General features: G+C 34.8%; 1 protein-coding gene across 1 annotated transcript; it reads left to right on the plus strand.

Moving 5' to 3' along the window:
• On the plus strand, positions 1 to 24,371 carry LOC100370373 (uncharacterized). The gene is made up of 15 exons (XM_085498882.1): positions 1 to 144; positions 1,919 to 2,010; positions 6,865 to 6,957; positions 7,867 to 7,998; positions 9,065 to 9,141; positions 10,203 to 10,318; positions 10,694 to 10,987; positions 11,335 to 11,681; positions 11,985 to 12,089; positions 12,796 to 12,875; positions 16,511 to 16,562; positions 19,416 to 19,596; positions 19,723 to 19,909; positions 20,274 to 20,482; positions 21,191 to 24,371. Exons 1-15 carry the CDS (start codon positions 15 to 17, stop codon positions 22,021 to 22,023), a joined length of 2,928 nt encoding a protein of 975 aa, XP_085355008.1. The 5' UTR covers positions 1 to 14; the 3' UTR covers positions 22,024 to 24,371.

Consider the following 24,371-nt stretch of genomic DNA (forward strand, 5'->3'; position numbering starts at 1 on the left):
ACCATCCATCCAAGATGGCGTCGGTTACGAAGAACCCGAATTACGCCGTGATCTGCTCCTTTTTGGAGCGATATGGGGAACTGCTGAAGCTACCATACTTCACCTTTCCGGAACTGAAAGAAGCTATCGAGGATCAGAAAACAGGTAAATACCGCATATTGAGAATTTTGTCGTAGATCGTCTTAAATGACACTGCGATAACTGTATATATGCTTGCAGCTTTTGCAAACGTGTGGATGCCTTTGTTACAAAATAGATGCATTTTACTAGTTATTGCAGGGGGATTTTAAATAAACACGGAACAAGCTGTGGATTCGCACCCATATTTGCGTTAGTTATAAGCGCCTGGGTGACCGTTATTTTATTTAACGATACGATGCGTCGCATCTGTGATTTACCACATTCAAAGCACAGTAAAATTATGAATAACGGCTCTTCAATGCCTTGCGTTTGACGTCGCAGATTCGATTGCTTCGGTACAACGAATGCTGATTAAATATCCACCGACAAACTGCTTTCTTATTGTGCGCATCGCATTAGCAAAATAAGATACCGCGCTATATTTTATTACGCCTCTCTATTGGCGACAAACACACTGTCTCTAGCTGTTGAATTCGAACGTTGTTGATCACTGGAATCAATTAACCAAATACACTGCACACTCTGCAAACACATCGTGTACTCGTAATTGCGATCCAGTGTTTTTTCGTTTGACCTGTCACCGTACTCCCGATGTGTTTTTCCCCGCTGCCATGGATTTATGTTGCGTTTTTGTGGCGATGTCGATTATTCGTTACTCACGTATTTCGCCGCCGCCGCAAATAGTTTACTACTCGATTTATGCAAAGCATGCACGGCCCCAGAATAGCCGATATATGCTAATTACACTGATGTAAACAATAGTTAGCTCCGCTCTTCAGAAGGATCCATTTTGGCAATAGGTGGCAATGTTTGGAGATTCCATTATTTTCAGAGGAGGGGGAGAATTGTCTCCCCTCTCCCCACATAAATATGCATATTTATTCCAATATTTGCTATTGTATGTAGTCTACGCAGTCACTCCTGTGGGCTTATGGCTGTATGTTGCTAATGTAACTTTTGAAAGAGGGTAATGTTTTGTCGGGTGAGTGGTTGCGTGATTTTTCATGTACCAACATGCACAATTCTAATGACAGTTCATAATAATCATGTTGCTTTTATTGCAGCATTTGTTAATAGTATAATTTTTGGCAATACTGTGTCATTCTAAACTTAATATGAAAACTGTTGCTTAAGTTCAGACACATTGTATACACTAGAAATGCAAAGTGTAATCACCATTTTATTTCATGTTCTCCGCAAATGCAATAACAATTTTGCTAAGATCTTTCACATTATTACATTACCTGAGGATGTGTGGTTCTTGGTTTATTTATACAAATTTGAATAGCATAAGCATCTCAAAAAAGTCATTCAACCAATCACAGTCAGAAACTCTCATTGTTTGGGATTAATAATATAATTTCAAAATAAACTTAGAATGGACAAGTCAGCACTCAGACTTGGGCAAAGCGTCCAGTGCAAAAGAGCATCCCAGCAGTAATTCATTTCTCTGCGTTTGAATTTAAATCCACAGTTACAAATTACAAATCTATACTTTACAACATCCTTGAGACGAGTACTGTAAAATCTGTATGAGAAACCACCGCTTTTATTAAAATGGTATAATGCAACAGAGGGGATGTGGCTTCTATTAGAGCATCTACACATATGAGAAATCATGAATTTTTGGTTCTCAATTGTTCAAAAAGAATGGGTGTGACTTCTATTAGGGATGCGACTTATAATACAGATTTTAAGGTACTACACTGTACTGACAAATTTCTCTCAAATATTGACTGAAATGTATTCTTATAGAATTTATTTTGTTTCTTGTCAGTTTTTCAGCCACTTCGCGAACTACACGTAAAGTTGATGAGAAAACTAAATAAGTCATGTTCCTATGATAAATGGGAAAAAAGTCTACTCAAGGTAAATCTATAATTTTTGAATATGTCGTCAATTTTTTTCAGGATAGATGATAACTTAGAGGTGAATATATTGACCCTCTGACTGCAGGATATTTTTCCAATCCAAAATTCAGTGCAAATATTTTCAAATTTTGTGAAATTGTCACTGAATGTTATCATTATTTTTTTTCCATACAGTCAGTTTTATATATTACTTTTATGTTTTTGAACATAAAGTTTCTCAAGTACACAAAAAGTAAAGTTCACAATCATTTTGTTGCTGGTGGCAAAAGTTGACAATGGTTAAAGATGTAATATGGACGAAAATTTGTATTTTTTTAATATTTTTTGATACTCCATACTGTAGATTATTAAAATCAGAATATAATTTATCATAAACTAAACATGTTGCATGCACAGGACGACAGTATTCATTAGATAAAAAATCAAAACCATTAATATGCATGTACTTAAAAAATAACTGGTACACATGCATATTACAGAATTTCATTTTTTCATCAAATAAATACTCAGATGTGTGCTACAAGAACAGCATCTCAGTTCATGAGAAATCATAGCCCAGTGTACTGATAGCTATTAATATATAGTATTAAACAATATTTTTGAAAATTACATGTTCTCATTCTCCTTCCGTCCGGAGTCATATTTCAGAACAGTGTTCTCCCCAGGAATTTAAGCCACTGTGGCGGCATAATTTGCATATAATTTGCATATAATTTACATAATAATAAAAATTGACCAAAGCACATTTACACCCACACAATAAACAACATATATTTTCAAAAACAAAGTGGCAGATATTTATTTGCTTCAGTCAGAAAATTACATTTCACAACTTAAAGAGTTTGAATTTAAAAACGAAACATTCTCGAAATGCAAATGCTGCAGTCTAAAAAAAAGGTTGAATGAATGAAACGCATCTGAAACGTTTCAGCCAGGATTATGTTCACGACTTTCATGATCTTATTTACTACAAAATTCTCCTTCAAAAAATCAACCACATAATTATTTGGCGGATTGCTCGTTATTATTCCGACCATCAGCTACTACAACGTTTACATTTACAGTAAATGAACGAACAAATAACACTTCCAAACGATCATCAAAGTTACGACGTGACATAACTTACTTCGCGATGTTATACACCAGTTATACCAATAATTCCTCTTACCCAGTCATGATGCCATGCAAAAATTAAATACTTCTTTTTTTTATATGAAAAAAACGTAAAATTTGAACTAATTTTATCGGGAGAAATTATTTTTGATCACTTCGGTGAAAAACACAGACCCGCCATGATAGCTGTGACGCGTTTGACCGCATGTGACCCGGTGGGCCAAAAACGCCATTAACCAATCAGAATGCCGCATGGTAATGCCGGCAGAACCCGAAGTTTTCCGAATGATCGTGATCATAAAAATTACATTGCGGAAGTAAAGCGATGTCGTAGCATGATGTGTTGGTATGGATTTCAGATAAAAACTGCATGATGGTTTTCGAAAGAGGTGATTAGCAATTTTTAAAATGTAAAAAAGTCTTGAAAGAAGAGTTTTTACATGATTCACGATGATAACAGTTCAAATGTATTTTACCCAATCACGCAATAAACACGTTGTTTTTCTTGAGTAGCGTAAACTGATCGTGAACTCCGCTTTGCCCATCAGGGTGGAATTGATTTTGAAATAATTTTAGCTTGCAATCTAAAGACTGCGTCTATCGTCAGAAAGTATTTACTTACTTACAAACAAAGAGGTGCTAATTTTACAAAATTGACTTGTATTGTTTAAAGCCGATACCACATCGCACGACTATGTTTATTGTTTACAAATTATTATCCACGACTGGCAGGATGCTTGTTGGTCGGTACGTAAGTATATTAACAATATGACAATAGTCCTGGTCAGAAGCGTTTCCGTGGTGGTCGCTAATTTTGAGTGCCAGTCGGGCCGACCAGCATGACGAGATCCCCAATGAAAAAAGCACTGTGGCGGTCTTGCTAATCACCGTGGCGGTGTCAGACCGGTGTGGCAGCAAATCGAAGCACTGTGGCGGCACAGCCATGCTGTTTACATCCTGGGGAGAACACTGCAGAACCCTGTGGACCAAAATCGTTCATTCTTTGCATGTGCCTAGTACTGTATTTGGGACATATGCACATGCACATGGTTTACTGATTCAATCAAAGGTGGCTGACTGGCAGCCATTTTGTTTTTTGAAAATGTGGTATATTATGCATGCTTTGTCAGTTTTTGTTCAAATGTGGTACATACATTATACATTTTAGATAACATGTCCAATGATGACAATTTGTTTTACAATAAGATCAAAGATGGCTGACTGGTGGCTATCTTGCTTTTTAACCCTACTACTATATCTCCAAGGCTTTTCATTTTCATTTTCAATCATATTTGGGATATATATCTTACATATTAGAATATATGTCCATGTCAGTTTGTGTCATAATCAGATCAAAGATGGCTGACTGGTGGCCATCTTGCTTTTTGAGCATACTATATCTTCAAGACTAATGGGCCGTTTTCATTCATATTTGGCACATATAGGAATGCATGTTCATGTCAGTTTGTTTCATAATCAGATCAAAGATGGCTGACTGGTAGCCATCTTGCTTTTTGTGCATACTATATCTTCAAGACTAATGGACCGTTTTCTTTCATATTTGGCACATATAGAAATGCATGTTCATGTCAGTTTGTTTCATAATCAGATCAAAAATGGCTGACTGGCATCTATCTTGTTTTTTAGCTCCGCTGTCGACTTTGTCGAGCGGAGCTTATCATATGAGTGATTGTCCGTCTCCGTCGTCGTCGTCCGTGTCAATGTTTTACTTTTTCGACTTCTTCTTGAAAACTACAAGCCTGAATGCTTTGATACTTGGTGTATATGTACCTTGGGTAGACCTCTCTTAGGTTTGTTCATTTCATGTTGATATCTTCAATTCTCTAATTTTGGTGAATATTTTTGTCATTTTTGGTAAAAAGTGATATTTTCGACTTCTTGTTAAAAACCGCAAGTGCAATTGCTTTGATATTACATATATAGGTACTACATGTGTACCTCTCTCAGATTTGTTCATTTTGTAATGATATCTTTAATTCTCTAATTTTGGTGAATATTTTTGTCATTTTTGGTAAAAAGTGATATTTTCGACTTTTTGTTAAAAACCGCAAGTGCAATTGCTTTGATATTACATATATAGGTACTACATATGGACCTCTCTCAGATTTGTTCATTTTGTAATGATATCTTTAATTCTCTAATTTTGGTGAATATTTTTGTCATTTTTGGTAAAAAGTGATATTTTCGACTTCTTGTTAAAAACCGCAAGTGCAATTGCTTTGATATTACATATATAGGTACTACATGTGGACCTCTCTCAGAATTGTTCATTTTGTAATGATATCTTTAATTCTCTAATTTTGGTGAATATTTTTATCATTTTTGGTAAAAAGTGATATTTTCGACTTCTTGTTAAAAACCACAAGTCCGATTGCTTTGATATTACATATATAGGTACTACATGTGGACCTCTCTCAGATTTGTTCATTTTGTGATGATGTCTTCAATTCTCTAATTTTGGTGAATATTTTTGTAATTTTTGGTAAAAAGTGATATTTTCGACTTCTTGTTAAAAACCAATAGTTCAATTGCTTTGATATTACGTATATAGATACTACATGTAGACCTTTCTCAGATTTGTTCATTTCGTGATGATATCTTGGATTCTATAATTTTGGTGAATATTTTTGTCATATTTGGTAAAAAGTGATATTTTCGACTTCTTGTTAATAACCAAAAGTTCAATTGCTTTGATATTACATATATAGATACTACATGTAGACCTTTCTCAGATTTGTTCATTTCGTGATGATATCTTCAATTCTCTAATTTTGGTGAATATTTTAGTCATTTTTGGTAGAAAGTGATATTTTCGACTTCTTGTTAAAAACTGTAAGTCCGATTGCTTTGATACTATACATATTGTTCATTTTCTGATGATGTCTTCAGTTCTTTAATTGAAATGTGCATTTCTAACAGCGGAGCTATCTCAACCGATAGGCTGCTTGTTTTTAAAATGGGGTATCTTGGACAGGATTTGTGGGTTTTCATTCAAATTTGATATAAACATTATACATGTTGAGATACAGGTCCATGATGATTCGTTTCATGTTTTGTATCTCTGTACTATGCCTGGACAAATGAAATTGGATACAAAAATGCATTAATAGCATATCCTGTTTAATTTCTGACCATATATTATGATTTTGGACGAGTCATTTAATATCTAATTTCTGTTGATACTAGACCAGCCAATTATTCACTCTCAATTATTAACTATACTTTATTTCTGACATGAATAACATTTCTCCTAATTCCAACAGGGACTATGTCATAAACAATTACTTGTTAACTGTTATGTATGAAAACATATTACCGGTATGTGCTTTGCTTTTTGAAGAGACACAGTATCAGCCATGTTGGATTATAGCACCATGCAATCTGATTCTCATGTAAAATGCAATTGGATACCACAGTGTTAAATGTCATATGTTAATTTCGTACATGTATAAATGTTGCATTGACAATTCCTAAAATATTTTATGATCTCTACACCAATAAAATGCTCAAGATAGGTGGTCTGATTTGCATGTAATTAGCATATCAGTTGTAGCTTTGCTTTATTATTCTAGGATTATGGGGGGTGATATTTAAAAGTATATGTGGGTGTCTAAAACTGTCTTACAACGTCAGTGGGTGGAAAGCTACTTGCATTACATACTATGTTATATTGAAAAGCGTTAAATATGTAATAAACACCTTTGGGATTTTCTTACAGTTCACATGGAATGTGTCCAATGTTGCATACTGGGAATTGCAAAAACTGGGATATGCTGAGATGGAGGCTGATGTGAAAGTGGACATACTGAAGGTCAGTAGGTCAATAGGTCAACTGAGTCAGAGAAAGAACGATGAACGCTTTTTGCCTTTTCTGTAAATAATATGTTATATGTGTGAGTTGATTGGTTTATGTCTGCTAAAACATTGTTAGAATTGTACACTAATGGCGTATATTTTTTTTCATGCAGTATATTGTGCCTGAACTGAACCATTTTTTAAGTGTGGCCATTTTCTAGTACCAATAGATTCTCTTTCAGGTACCTGCTGAGTGCTTATACAGTGTTGTAGATGAACTTCTAATGCTAGGCTATACAATCACTGTGGCCAGCAACTAATCTGTGTATTTACTATCAATATAAAAATAATAATTAAATGATTAAAAAAATGTTATTGTTGAAATAAAACGTTAAAATGTAAAAACGTGCATATTGGAAGAAAACCTTGTGCATTTTGCCACGATATGTTAGTATCTGTTGTATAAATATACTACTAATCAAGGGATAATCCATTGTCAAACATTTTATACTGGTAGTTTTACAATATTCACTTGCTGTTTACAAATAAATTGTTATTGATCTGATAAGACACAATAAATATACCTCATCTAAAATCTCTAAATGTTTATTTATATTTATATTTAATAAAACTCATATTTGAGTAGTATCCTAACATAATTCTGATGTTTTAATTATCGATGGCTATAATGTTTCATCAAAGTTTAAAGAAATGTTTTTCATGTGCTAAAAAAAAATATTAGAAAAAAAGATGTTTTCTCAATCTGCATCATGATTGCTCTTGAATTTATCAGTATGGGATGCAAATTAACTAATCTGCATTTGACGCAAGAGTAAACAGAGCACAACAGACATAGGATGCTTTTCTGATCCCTCCATGGATTAATTAATTAAAATTAATTAAATGTGTTTTTTTTTACATCTAGTTCCTATGTGAGGCCCAGTTTGATGAGAATATTAAATTTAAGACTTTTATAAACAAGGAGATTGAGGCTGATACAATGAGAGTGCAACCGGTGGGAAGAGACCGTAATGGATTAGTATATTGGTATCAACAGGTAAGACTAACACTGTAAAAACAACCACTATAGAAATGTTCACCATTTGAGGGTTACAGAGACTGCCACAGTGTCCTCCTTATGGGTACAACTATTTTGTGATATTCTTTAATTTGAAAACATTTTGTAATATATACTGTATTATTTATTTTTATTGATTTTTAGTTTGTTTGTTTATTTTATTGTTGTGTTCTTTTTCTTTTTAAAATTGTTTGTAAATCTCCTAGTCTCCCCTCCCCTCCTCCCAAATAATAACAAAACCCTGAATAAAGTTGAACATAATTGTAACTGAAGATACAGATTAGTTGTTTGTACAAAGCTTGACACTGAGAATATTGTATTTACTCTATTAGAAGAGTAGTCCCAATAGAAGCATATATACCGTAAACCAAAAATTGTATGTTAAATCATCAAAATATTAATTATTTTGACCATAGAAAATTCTCTCCCATTTACGTGAGCGTATGTGCTACTATTAGAGTAAATACGGTATTCCTATAGGCAGAGAGAGACAAGTAAAATTGCCCTTCTGACAACTGAATTGTAACTCCGATATTTATAAATACAACATGCATTTCAGACAAGTCGAGTTTCAAAGTTAATAAAAAGCCTTGTTGTAATATTAATAATAATAATCTTTATTGAAAACTGTATCCCAGAGTGGGATCTTAGTTGAAAATACAAGAAAGTAACAAAAAAGAAAACAAAATGTAACAAGACAGGCACAGACATTTGAATGTAAAGAAAAAGAAGAACAAATTTAAATTATGTGGTACTTGGTTGAGGCATCTGGCTTTTTAGGATTTTTTCTTGTTGTAATTTGAAACAAGTGTGGATGAATTGGGCAAATTCGGTCCTCAGCTAAAACGTCATTATATCTGCCCCTTTTGATTTGAAGGGTACGAGCACTATATGATGTATAACTGTATAAAATGTTACATGTATAAATGTATCCGTGTATCTATTACTGTATTAATTCCTGACTGACTATTGTTGTGTATAGATTTACCGGTATTCCCAGAATAATAGATGGACATTGATGAAATTTTTGTTTTCTTCAAAATAGGATTTAGATTTTAACATAGGAATATACAGAGAAGAACAAGACGACATTGACGGATCCACTTGGCATTCAGTTGTCAGGTAAGCTTATATGCCATGGCTTCTCTAAAATTTATAAAATAATTTTTCTGTAAATTGTCTGTTAGCAGTATGCGATAAAATAGCGAATTATCACAACTATTAAAGGTTATGTATCAATTCTTTGAGCACCATTATTTTTCTCGTCAACATTCAAGTGCTGCATTTGTCTGTATTATTGGACTAAGTGGGCGTAATTTAGTAATTCCCATTCTTGATCAAAATGTCTGAACAAATATTGAAAACTTTAGACTTGGGTGCTCAAAGGGTTAAAACAGTTTTAGTAAACTGTTTTGTCAAGTACCGGTATACTTATCATTTATGAAGTAAATCTAGGATTCTGATGTTCATAATTGTGCATTTCAAAATGTCTGACCCTACTAAACGATAACGTTTGCCCGGATTATGGGTTTTTACTGAAAGTATTCCTAGTACCCAGTACTCGATACAGAATTGGAAACTGATCAAATGAAGCTATTTGTGCTGATATTTTCCATTCCAGCTGTGTCACTTTTGCAGTGATTTGTTTTGAACTTGCTTGTTAGTTAATTATTCCCATAAGGAGGTTTTTCAACCAAACAAAGCTCTTGAAAATTCTGTTCAACACCAGTTTTTGTTTAACTCATTTATTTGTCGAAGCAAAATTCTTTGTGAATAAATAATGACATGACAAAATGCTTGATGTTTTTTAAACAAATGCTATACTTTGAAGGTTATGCACGAGTTCTACACTGTTCTTAACCAATTGTGTAAAAATAAAAAATGGCTTGTAGATTGAATGCTCAAATTGCCTATTTATTTATATAGCTGACAATATTAAATAAAACAGGTTTGATTGCAGGATGTTGGTAATCACATTAGTTCTATCCTACCCTTTGACTTAGTACTATATAGAGCTTACTTCACTAAAATTCCTTCACTAAAATCCAAATGTACTGACTTTGAATCAATAGAAGGTTTTCTTCTCCAATTTGGGCGAGTTAAAATAAAAAACCCAGTAGGTATTACTCCATGTGTGATATGGTATTTGGCTAGCATAACAAGAATAACCTTTTTACCCACAGTGATCGTGAAGAGTTATCTCGACTGATAGTATCATTGAGAGGTGTAACAGAAAAAAAATCAGATGACACCGATTCTACATCGGGATCAGTCACAACTAATGATCAAAAGAATGCAGGTGAGTGTTACTGGTAAAATATTTTTACTTGTGTCATTGCTTATTTACCAAGCGTGTATTACTCAAACCTAAACCCAGATATCCACTGTATTCACAGTTTTGTGGTGCAGCTTTTTTTTGCCATGTAACTAGCATAAGAGGATGCATGGGAGATCTTCATTATACTAAGTATATTATTATACATAGATATGGAAGTTGCACCTCCCTAGCCAATGATTTTGCAAGGCAGATAAGTATATCAGTTCTTCTGCGACTTCTCGCTTAACGGTTATGTTAATATACCGGGTAGATGCAAATTAACAGTGATGCCTTTGGTAAGCGATTAAAGTGAACGAGTGCATAGTGTATGTATAATAGAAGATTTTCTGATTTCAGACGATGAGAACAGCAGGGATAGTTTGGATGACAAAACACCAGTTTCCATCGACAAAATAAAAAAAGAAAGTCAAGAAGATGAGGATGATCAAGAGCAAAAAGAGGAGAGGAAGGACCCCAAATCAGCGTCAACCAAAGATGCGGAACAGAAGGAATCTGCAGTTAACAGTGAGTCAATTAAGAAGGAAGAAACTGCTGATGAGGAAGATGAAAAAGAGCAGAAAGATAGTAAAGAAGGAGATGCAGATAAAACACAGAAAGTTGGTGACAAAGAAGAGGAACAAACTGACAAAGGTAATGCAGTGATTCTGTTATACCCAACACATGACTTATGATTCCTTATTTAACCTGTCATCCGCTGTATAACCTATAGCTCAGAACATGACCTGTGATCTGGTAAAGGACCTACCGGGGGTACATAACCTATCGCTACATAATCTATGACCATTTACGTGACCTATGATATGTTCTATGACCTATGACCTTCATCTAGTTACAGTCTAACTAGTACTTAAGTAATCAGCTTCAAAAACAATCATACTTTTACTGTTTTCTGCCTGTAAATATGTGTAAATATTGGAATTGAAATGAATCCAACAATTTTTTTGTTCGTTTTTCATCACAAATTCGTTTTTTTACAGAGAAAGACAAGAAAGAAGATGATCAAAAGGAAGAAGAAGATAAACCGAGTGATGATGAGGAAAAAGAGAATGGAACAGAGGATAAAGAAGAAGAGATGATTGAAAATGAGGAAGAGGTAGCCACAAAAGAACCAAAAAAAAGAGGAAGAAAGAAAAAAAGGAGAGGGCGTCCCAGATTAACATTGAAAAAAACTCCTAGGAAAGCAGTTGCAAAGAAACCATCTTACAAAGAAATTAGTGATGAAGAAAAAGAAGATGATGAGGAAGATGATGAGGAAGAGGAAGAGGAAAAATGTGATGATGATAAACCATGTTGTAAATGTGGACAATATGACCAACCTGAATGGGTTAGTGTTATTCCTAATATCCTCATCCATATTTTGGAACACAACACTGAATTCTAACTGAATTTGGAAAAACTTTGTTCAGTGAATATTTCTGCAGGTCTCTGTCACCGAAATAAAAACCTTACAGGTGATATGTTCATACAAACCAATCAAATGAACGAGTATAAAGAATGATTACATATACTGGTATATCTATAGATGCAACGTATATTCGTAAGTTTTCAAAATTGATCATTTTTATTCCAGTGGTATATCACATCATATTTTTCGAGTAAAGTTAACTAATTTTTTATTGTATTTCAGATTTTGTTATGCGATAAATGTGATGCCGGGTATCATACCGCATGTTTACGTCCTCCATTAATGATGATACCAGATGGTGAATGGTTCTGTCCAAGTTGTGAACATGTGAGTGTGGTCCAACACAATATAATTATATCCACCATTGGGTGGCTGTGGGTACTGTCATAATTTGCATAATTTGGAATTTGTTCTACATGAACTAGGCATTACATATTTTATTGACAAAACAAGAGTACCTTGGTTTTTGTATGTCCATCTTGTGTTTAATGTCATAGCTTTATTTTTTTGGCAGAATTGAATATTTTCTATAAAGCTCTATCGAACCACAATGATAGACTGTCATGGTGTGCGTGAAATCTCACTTAAACCTGTTGATTTGTATCCGGTTAATTCACACTCTTGCAAAAAAAACAAAAAAAAAACACAAATTTTTACTACAGGGTTATTTTTCCCAGTATTTATTTGTTTTTGTGGCACCAAAAAATTGCCCAAGTGCTGAAACACTTCACATGAGTGATTTTTTTGCAGTGGGTGTTCTTCCATATAAATACATTGTTGCTGCTTCAGGAGCTAGCACAATTTAAAAAAAAAAAAAAATTGAATGCCCAGCCGTCCCAGTAACATTCAGATTATTTAATTACTAACCTATTCATTGATAATAACATTGCTCAATTATTCACAAAAACTCTCCTTTTTGATTTGATCAGAATCCATGCAAAATGTTATAAAATTGTCCATAAAATTTGGGTGAGTAATATCAACAGTGAATTATTAAAATACAAGATAATATATACTCTTGTTCTCTCACCAGGTCACATTGATTGTCAAATTACAAGAAATGCTGGAGTTACTGGATGGACAGATAAAACGCAAAGAGAGACGACAGAGAAAGTGAGTCATTGTTTCATTCTATCTGTATGTATGTGCGTACTCTAATTATGGGATTGAAACCTGGTGGAAAATAAATATAAAGGCTTCACACTGCCACTATGTTTATTTTCTGTCCACTGAATTAATTTGTTGAGGGTTATTATTATCATGACTGAGTAAGAATCTGATTTGTAACAACTAGAAAGCACAGTGTTCTCCACAATCTAAAATAGCTGGTGGGCGGCCTAATTAGCATAAATTTGCATATTGATTTGCATATCATTTACATACAGCATTCTAGCATTTATGTCATGAACTGCAATACACACTAAGTTATTTACTATTCTCTTTTTAATTTAATTGAAACATGTTACAATTTTTTAAAATACAAACAGATTGGTCACTATTAATATTTACGAAATGCAAAAAGTTTGAAATCGGTGATTTATACGTTCGCAACTTATTCTGCGTTCATGAAATGCAATTTGAGTAACCAAGAGCAAGTACAAAACATTAATGTAGAAAATATACAAGGTGATTTGTCCCCAACGCCCAATATGTCAAAATAAAACTCATAACATTTTATATTTGTGGCATCAGTACTCACCCGTGCCGACAGGCGGCATTTACGCATGTACGGTCACGATACGTTGCGTTTTCACACGTTGTTTTTGAAATTCAAGAAAAAATGCTAGCAATCGGCAAAATAAAAGAATCTGCTATGTTCTCGAAAGATTAGACATAAAAAATGGATAAATTGAAAAAAGTACGTGGAAAAGATAACTAAATTATTATTCAATTACAAATACTCGCGGTAAACTAATCCGGCAGCCATGTTTGATGTTTATTACCGCTTTCCGAATTCAGTACACGAACATCCAGAATGCGTTGTTCCCCTATGCAACTTAGATACTAAATCGTTACAGCGCCAACAGCGGTGGATGGCCGACGGCCGTTGAATGGGGTAGGGCAAAAGGTCACTAGTTTGCCTTCTCCATGCTGTTTTCATGATGAAAATCGAGCGAACGTTGTAAATACGGCTAGAATTTTAATTTTTGTTCGAGTTTACATGCAATCTGCTAATATATTTGTTTATTTTTAGTGCATATACATTTCGTTCGTATTTACTTCTTTCTTTCGTGATCGGAAGACGATTATTAAAAATACAGCAGTAAATTGAAACCACTGTAGTTGCGTATCGTGAGCAATAAGTGGCAACAATGTCGGGCGACAATGAATTCAGGCGATTGACACATTGCCATGAATACACTCGATAACTGCTTGCAGACTTCCAGTGGTCATTGTTTATGTTTGGACTCATAAAACAACAGCAAAATAAAGGGTTGGGCAACTACTCTTTTGTTTAGGCTTGTGAAGAACAATGCAAGCTATTTACAAATAATTTCAGCTGGATGTACGTTGGTGGGCGGGTGTTGAGATTTACTAGGCGGCCGTACAACTTGATGGGCGGGCCGCCCACCTAAAACCCCTTGTGGAGAACACTGAAGCAAGTAAGCATGACCCACAATCAGATTACACTACTATGATTATTAGTCCCCGTTCGGACGAAGTCCGAAAACGAGGACTTATAATTCACTCTCCGTCCGTCCGTCCGGAGTCATATCTCAGAATCGCTTGGGCCGATCTCGTTCATTCTTTGCATGTGCCTAGTACTTTATGTGGGACATATGCACATGCAGTGGTTTAGCGATTTTGATTCAAAATGGCCGACTGGCAGCCATCTTGTTTTTTGAAAATGTTGTATTTTGGACATGCTTTGTCAGTTTTCATTCAAACTTGATACATAGATTATACATATTAGGATACATGTCCATGACGATTTATTTCACAATTGGATCAAAGATGGCCGACTGGCAGCCCTCTTGATTTTTTTAAATGTCGTATTTTGGACATGCTTTGTCAGTTTTCATTCAAATTTAGTACATAGATCATACATGTTAGGATACATATCCCCCGACCATCCGTGAGTTCCTGAGTCTGTCCGTGCGTCAGTCTGTCCAGAGTCATATTTCAGAATCCTCTGGGCCGATTCCGTTCATTCTTTGCATGTGCCTAGTACCTTATGTGGGACATATGCACATGCAGTGGTTTAGCGATTCGATTCAAAATGGCCGACTGGCAGCCATCTTGTTTTTTGAAAATGTTGTATTTTGGACATGCTTTATCAGTTGTCATTCAAACTTGGTACATAGATTATACATGTTAGGATACATGTCCATGACGATTTATTTCGCAATTGCATCAAAGATGGTCGACTGGCAGGCATCTTGTTTTTTTGTTTTTTTATGCGGTATCTTGGACGTGCTCTGTCAGTTTTCATTCAAATTTGGAACATACATGTACTTTATACATGTTAGGATGCATGTCCATGACAATTTGTTTCAAAATCTGGTCAAGGATGGCCGATTGACAGCCATCTGACTTTTTGGCCTTACTACTATATTTCCACAATTTATGTACCATTTTCATTTGTATTTGGCACATACATCATACATATCAGTGTGTTTCATAATCAGATCAAAGATGGCTGAATAACGGCTGTTTTTATTTTGGCCATATTACTATGACACGAAACACGTGTTTTGATGTAAATAAACAATCTGTTGTATACGCCACTTGGAACTCAAGTTTCAAGGACACGCTCGCGACAACCCCTCCGCTTTAATATGACGAGCACAAAGAGAACTTTCAAAAATTTTACGAGGACTGTGTCATTTTCAATGACTTGTTTGCTACTAAGTTTGTTTGCTCTGCTGTTGACTTTGTCGAGCTGAGCTAATCATATTATTGATTGTATGTTGTCATCAGCGTCAACTTTTTACTTTTTAGAAATAACCACAAGTCTTGATTGCCTTGATACTTGGTGTACCTTGGATAGATCTCTATCAGATTTGTTCATTTTGTGATGATATCTTCAATTCCCTAATTCTGATGAAAATTGTTGTCATTTTTGGTAAAAAGGAATATTTTTTACTTCTTTTTGAAAATCGCAAGTCCGATTATTATATTATATATATAGGTACTACAGGTAGACCTCTCTCAGATTTGTTCATTTCGTGATGATATCTTCAATTCTTTAATTTAAAAATGGATTGCTAACAGCTGCTTGATTTTATATGAAACTTCTGTAAACTATATTTTTTGTTACCAACAAATCAAGACGAATGCATATTACATTACAATCACTGAGTATTTTTTTTTACCATGTGGAAGCATCAACATTTTTGTTGTTTTTCCTTGAACTATTTGACACCTAATTTAGAACCATAATTGAGGCCTTTCACTCTTCCATGATGACAAATTAGCCTAGGGAATTATGTTCCTGTAAACTGTGCCAAGATTTTGTGGAATTCATCAACATTTGTCTTATGCGAGATTAAAGTGGTTTTGATATATGACACAACTGTTCTGTTATGAAGAAATGCAATATTATAAAATACTTTATTTTCGCTGGGAATTAATTTTCGCTGAAGGAATGAATCAGTGAGAATAAATTCCATACAAAACACACCTAAAAAGCTTTTTCAGTGAAAATTAATTCCAGCGAAAATAAAGTATTTTACAGTAATTCATTTATACATGTACTTGAATTCTGTGGTAATTATATGCCATAATTCTCTGTTCTATGTCTGCAGGAAAGAAAGACAGACCTTCATTGGGATCAATCCAGCCAATATTATACAGATGGTGAGTTTGTTCGTTTACATATTTTGTAAGATAAATTAAGCTGAGTTATGAGATATAATCCTTGTATGTTTTTCAAACTTTGTTGCTTAGATACAGGCGGCCATGTTGAATTATCCCCAGAAGTTTCAGTTTCAATTACTGTGGGTTGCTTCATTTTAGGTGGAATTAATCTTTGCTGAACACAACAATTTGAGTTAGGGAAGAGTAGGAGATTAAACGGACGGTGCACCGCGGCCATTATCGCGGTGTACCGCAGAACGCCGGGGAGAGCCGCGGACTGCTTATAATTAGGGGTCTCTACCGCTGTACCGGTCTCTACCGCGGTCCTCGGTAATGTGTGAAATACGTACTTAACAGTTTCTTTGTGATTCCACGAGTGATTGTTTTAAAATCTGATGCTGTAAATGAATACGATATGTGCGCTTGTTTAGTATTTAGTACATGTATTTAGCGTAAATTTCCAAAGTGATGCAATACAATTTTTCATGGTACATGTAGGTATACCTTTATTACACTGGAATAAAGTTTACAATTGAAAAGAGGACGATTTACAAAGTTTCAGCGTATCCAAGCCGTATCCTGGTTCTTGATTGAATTGGCAGTATCATGTTCACCATTTGTGTCACACTCCAGAAAAAATGGCCAGCAAACGAGAAACGGGAGAACTAATCAAAACAGGTCAGGCTGTCTGCATTGCACTGACAATGACATGATTATTTCCTGTTTCGTTTCATAAATCTTGCCTTGCGCGTGTATTCTTGGTTGACAGAATCTTTTTTAAACAAAAGACGTTATTTTTCTGTTACATGTTCGTGTTCCATGGTACTCGTAAGTGTGAAAGGCATTTTGAATGAATAATTATTGAGTTTATGATACCGTGCGATAACGCTAGCTGGCTCGATTAGAATTTCATTGCGTGTGAACCGCTGAGGTCATTGCCCGTTACTGTGCCAACTGCACGTAGTTCAAAAGCACCTGACGTTGTTTTTTTTTTTTTTTCACTCGAAATGTAAGCGATCGAATACTCTGCGTTCAAAGTACGCTGCCCCGAGTTTGAAATTACAGTAAATTGTAATGCATGGATTTTATTTACAATTTTACATGAAATTTAGTTTATTTAAAAATGATATAGATGTCAAACCATAATTATTATTATTTGAAATGTTGTTTCTTGACTTGACTTTTCTGGCTTTAATGTTTTGTGTGTGCGTGTTTGTTTACAATATCATTATCAACAACAGTTGTTCAGTGGCCCCGTCTCTGAGGCAGTAAGTCGCGGTTTCGACTAAGTCGCGTAGTTAGATGGCTCCGGACGATTGTATTGTGTTTTGTCGTCAGTTTTAAAGTAGAAAAAACTAAGTCTGGTATTATCGCGTTTTTAATTGCCCGCTCAATCAGTTGGAGGTGACAACTTAACACCTACAGACCGTCAATTACTGAAATAGAAAGTGTGATAGCAGCAGCCTGACTCAAGGTGTTGACAGGGGTATAAAAAATAAGTTTGCGTAATTATTGCAAAGGCAACGCATTATCAAGTCGGCAAAGTTGAAATATTCACAGCCAGTACGTAAACAATGAAAAACAAGTTTGCGCAATTATTACGAAGCCAACGCATTATCAAGTCGGCAAAGTTGAAATATTCACAGTCAGTACGTAAACAATGGAAAACAAGTTTGCGCAATTATTACGAAGCCAACGCATTATCAAGTCGGCAAAGTTCAAATATTCACAGTCAGTACGTAAACAATGAAAAACAAGTTTGCGTAATTATTACGAAGGCAACGCATTATCACGTCGGCAATGGTGAAATATTCAAAACCAGAACGGTAACAATTTTTATGTAGGCAACGCAGAGCCAGTAAAAAATTGCGTAATGGGATGTGTATAATAAAAAGGTCAACGCGCGGAGCGCGAATGGTCACCAAGGTAACAACCCACTTGTTCAGCGCGTGACTTGGGGTTAAACTTGGGCCAAGGTTTATTAAATTAGTCAGTTTCGCCAAGAAGTGCGCTACTTTTTTCGCTGATCACCCAGTTGTTGTAGTATATATTGTAGCACCAAGTGTGTGACACTTCCTCTTCAACTTCGGCTTGCTTTTCCTACTTAGTGCATGGTCTCGAGGGAACGTAAACTGCGGCCTCTCATCAAGTGTTTTACACTTGGAATTTATACTTCGCCCGATTATATTGGTATACGCGAAACATTAATCTTTTAAAATAAATCCTGAGACTACACATGATGTAAATTCAAAATAATGTGATAATATTTTACATTATGTGGGGTCTACAATATTCTGGGTTGCTTTGCGATGTTATACCAAGACTCGTGAAAATAAAATAGTGTTCTTCTGCGAACTAATAGAGACGATTTTCCAATCTTCTGGTACCACTCGATTTTTATTATTTGAACTTGGCGGCAAGTAACCTTTAGTTTCCCAGTCTATTGTGTCCATTCATAGTCTTAACAATAGGGTGTAAATTGCCATGCGAGCCTACTGCACACGACCGCGGTAAACCGGGGTCATGGAATCTATGCATAAATTTGCATAAAATGCGGTCGACCGGCGAGCACCCACCACCACCGTGGTAATGACCGTGGTAAACCGCGAGTTTGATTTCCTACTCTTCCCTTAATTGATTTATTTTCATTGATTTGTCACAAAATATTCACAAACCAGTGAGAAGAAGGTATTTGCGCTGGATTATTTTGCCAATTATCTTTTTCAGCGAAAATAACTAAAAAATTCAATCACAATATTTTAGAATTCAATTATACAATTTGAAAAATCATTTTTTGTCACGCCTTGCATTTCATCTGTCTAATAAAACACATTTTGTTTCATGTACTTTCAGGAAAATGAACGGATCACCAAAATTAGAACCAAAAAGGGCAAGGAGAACATCATTGAAGATATTATTTTTGAGAGGAGGTCTGGTCGTCAACGGAAACAGATCAGCTATCGATTCGAAGAATTTGATGATGCAATTAACTCTGCAATACGAGATGAGGTCAAAGAAAAACAAGAATATCAAGGTATGTCTGAATATTAAGATTTGTGTCTGGCACTTAAAGCTGGAAACTTTGATTTTGCAGTGTACCATTCTCCAATATCAGTTATTAAGAAACTTTCTAACTAAATCCCTTTTTTTTTGAGTATAGCTGAGTGTGAAACAGCCGGTGCGGGTGTGAGTCGAGGTAAAGACATATCAACCATAGTAGAGGAGTCGGAAAAAGAGTTGTCACAAACTAGTCACTGGAGTAAACGAGCCCGCAAGAAAAGATTGATGGATTTAGATGCTACCAGTGAAGAATCTTATAGCAGCGAAGAAGTTAAATATGGAAGCAGGTAGAAATTTATTTTTGTTTTCATAGTTTTAATTTTCTCTTTGCTCTCTGAAGAAATATCAGTCCATCATGCAGTATTGCCATATAAATTCCAGTCTGGTGATGACACCTACCCAGGAAAAATATATTCATTAATCTGTTGTCACCTGTCAGTTATAAATGTGCTCATCACACTTTTCATTTGGGTTTAAACAGAAATTCAGTTTTAATGAAATTTTTCTCTTTTCTGTGTCTAACCACAACTACATGTAAGTCTTGCTTCAAGTAGCGAACATGTGTTTTGTGGTATGACCTTCTTTGTGATGTTGTGCTGTTTTTGTTATTGTTTGTCTATGACTATATTAATAATTCTATTTGTTAAATAGTTCTAGTGACAGTGAGGGAGATTTCATCGCTGAAAATGATGAAGACATCAGTGAAAGTGATAGCAGTCACAGGAGACCCAAGCAAAGGAGGCGAGGTCGGCGTGGTAAACCATACATAAAACCAACAAGACGAAGTCAGCGAAATTCTCGTAATCTGCAGCGTTACTATAGTGACAGTATGGATGATGAAGATGAGGAAGATGATTTTGGTGAGTTCTGTTTGAGAGAAGCATATTTTTCTTGTTTGTATCTTTTCAACGTCATAATTTCCTTCAATTTTCCACAATTTGTGTTTGTTTGTTTTATAATTTCCTCATTAATTTTTAGGCCTACAGGTCTTGATCAAATTTTTTCACAAAATAAGACAACAGTATTTTGTAAAAGATTTTGTTTTGCTTTTTTGTTAAAGCTATATACAGCAATAAGTATATTGATTAAATATAATAAATTTGATTCAAAATTGTCAAAGAAATTATAGGAAAAAAAAACATGCAAATATTCCAAATGTTGCAGTAGTTGTGATCAGGCTCCATTTTTAAATACTGTGGAATACTTTATTTTCGCTGGAATTAATTTTTGCTGAAAAGGCTTTTTTGGGTGTTGTGTATGGAATTTATTTTCACTGATTTTTGATGACTTTAATGTGAAATATGGGAAAAAGAGTATATTCGCTGGATTTTATTTTCACGGAATCATCCCTTCAGCGAAAATAGCGAAAATAAATTCCAAGCGAAAATAAAGTATTCCACAGTAGTACTCTGATGAAGAATCATGTCGCCCATCTGTAATGTGATCCAGGCTCAGGAAGAATTTATCGTCATTTCCAACATGGGGGTTTACTGAGTGACTGAATTTGACAATTTACATATGTGCTATACCTACCTGACTATTGTCAATTGTTCTTATATTTCATACAGAGTCTGATGAGTCAAGTGATTACAGTGACGAGTTTCGTAGAAAACGAGCATTGCGTAAAATTGCACAAAAGCGACGTGTTAGTTACCGTGAACAGTCAGATAGCGGCAACTCAGCTACTGAGTCATCAGCAGATGAGAAACCACAACAAACGTTACCCCAGGAATTACGCAAGTCACGAGTGGTCAAGCACAGACTGGTTACAGACAGTGAAGAGGAATCAACGGAGAAAAGCAGTGAAGATGAAAAAAGTGATGACGAACAGGGAGAATCGATGGATCATAAGGACAGTGATTTTTCTGTGAATGAAATTGCAAAGCGTAAAAAGCGTTATGAAGACGACAGTGACTTTGAAGCAGAAGTAGCACGTAAGAAGCTTAAAGAAAGACATTCCCAACGGTCAGAGGGAAAGCGTGTTAATTACCAGGCATTGCTCGGGCAGAGTAGCGAGGAAGAAGATGAGGAGCAGAAAGAGGATGACGACATCGAAAGTGATGATGAAAGTGTTACTAAGGACCACAAAATTGTTGAAACGCATGTGAAACCGTTGAGTGCAACGGAGAAAAATGGCACTGTAAAATACAAAACCACAGACAAAGTTCGAATCGTGAATAGTGAAACTAGCGTTGACAAAATTGAGAACCAGGACAAAGAAGCGACTTCTGCAGCCACAGTTAGTGCGCCCTCAGTGGCGGCATCATCGGCTGAAGTGTCTCATGCAAATGGTCAAAATTTTTTTAATGGTGTTAAACCAGAACCTGAAGAAAGTGATGATGAAGATGAACTTTTGAATGTCACTGATCTTGTGGATTATGTAACAAGAGACACATTATAGTGGTGAAGTTGATATAAATAATGTACAAATGACTTATATATGAATATTAAGACAGGTTATGTATGCTGTCTGTGCATAATGCTGCTCTCTTTTTAAAGAGCTATAAAATGAGTAGAAGTCTCCTAGGTCACATGACTCCACAGTTTTTAATTATCACTACAACTGCCAAACAATATTATTCAAAAGTAAACAGTCTCTTCTCCACAGCCATTTATTTTTAGAGTGTAATTCTCAATAACTAAATTTGCATACTGCAAGCTGGTCCTTCTATGCCACTGTGCATTCTAGTGAATTTTTTTTTTATTGTACCTACATTGGTAAATCTGTTTTAAATTGTAGTCATGCAGTGTTTTAACATTCCTGCTATTTGTTACTTTAATCTTCTCAGAATTACCCCCTCCTCTGATAACAGACACACAAGCGCAACATCTGCAAGAAAAGCTGAAAATCATATTTTGATCAACTAAGATGAATACCAACAGATTTGACCAAGGTACATTTGCTTCTAAGAATACAAATACAATGTACACAGTATCAGTATGTTGTCTACACATCAGTTATCTATGCTTTGGTTTCTCTTGAAATAATTTTGCACGCCTATGTAAATATCCTGCATATGATTTAATTTCAATTAGCGTGTTAAACCCGCAAAATTATAATTAATATAAATACAGAAAAACAATTCTTGTATATTTCTATTGTAATATAAGGATACAGTAAAGGTGGGATTTTGCTTTAAAGATCGAATACTTCTTTACTTCGTATACTTTTGAAGTTTTGAAGTAGGAATTATGTTTGGTGTCAGTAAACGAAACATGCGAGGAAATTTGATGTTGAACGAGACGAGAGACAGTAATAGATGTAAATTTCTTTTCAATATATGAATACTTGTCTTGATAGTGATTTATCGTAGCAATTGTACTCGCATTATATTCACAATACCGATAGTTTCTGTTTATTACTCGGTTGCAAGTAAAACAATCACTTCATCCTACCGTGGTACATGTTAAAACGTCTTTTGTTGCGTCATGCTTTTATATTGGTGTGTTTGTACCCCTCTCCTCCCTTTGGTTGCAAATCACGGCTTATCACAATACAACCAAGTTAAATTAAAACGGAAAAGGTCATTGAAAGAAAACTGCCATCAGCCCCAAAATTACAATTTAGTGAAGGGAATTAATCCATTTGATTCTGTTCCAGGCTCATTATGTTGATAGATGACTGTTGTATGATATATGATTCTAAAACAAAATTGCGACTGAATTTTCAGTTGTATAAGAATTGTATACAAGTTGTACTGAGTGATAAGAAACTATTTTTATTTGCAGACCGAAGAAATTATCTGTTTAAGACTTAGGTGTACTTTTTAGTTATGAAGTGACCATGATTTTTCAATACTTTCTTATATAAAATAGCATTTTATCGAATTTCCTTGTGTTGTATATAACTTTAGTAAAGCAGAGAATTGGTTTTCCAAATTAACCTCCTTTTTTAATAACCCAGTAAGTCTGTTTTATGTGTCGCCTGTATGTAATGTGTTACCTTTGTTTTCCGATGTGGGCACTGAATCTTGTAACTCGCCACTGCATTTTAAAAAAAAAATTTAAACGAGTGCTCATAAATGTCAGAAAAATATTTGTCTGGTAAAATTTTCTTCACAGATATTCTTCTATTTTGATATTAAATTGTACCATAAAAAATTGTTCGGAACTTCATTTTAAGAATTGTGTAAAATCCACACAGCGTATCATATGTGACAGTGTCTATCATTTTGCTGATGGTGTGTCCAGTCAATTATGGAATATCTATTTGAAAAAGTGTGGAGGTAATTGCTGCCGGAAACTGGATGACATTTCTATGTACATGTACTTTGACTGCTGTAAAATACTTTATTTTCGTTTGGAATTAATTTTCTCTGAAGAGATGATTCAGTGAAAATAAATTCCAAACAAAACACACAAAAAGTCTTTTCAGCAAAAATTAATTCCAGTTAAAATAAAGTATTTTACAGCATTGGCTTTACAGCTGCCAATAATCTGAACCTTTGTTTGAATTATGCCCTCTACAGGCAACAAACTACAATGTATCTAAAGCACACAGGATTATGGGTAGCTTCGACTAGCTTTCTGTAGAATAATGTATGCTGCCACCAAGTTTTTAGCATTTGTTGTCTGGTGCTAAGTGTTTTAGATGTTGACTCATAACAATTTTAACCATACTTCCAGTCTATATATCTTTACTTGTAGCAAAAAACTATTTTTTTTTCTTTCTTTATTTTCGTAGGTAGAAGACTGTAATTTATATTTATTACTCTACATTATGAGTATTAAATAGCAATTTTTTAAGAA

Source organism: Saccoglossus kowalevskii, chromosome 1 (assembly GCF_978046115.1).
Source record: "Saccoglossus kowalevskii chromosome 1, keSacKowa6.1, whole genome shotgun sequence".
NCBI lineage: Eukaryota > Metazoa > Hemichordata > Enteropneusta > Harrimaniidae > Saccoglossus > Saccoglossus kowalevskii.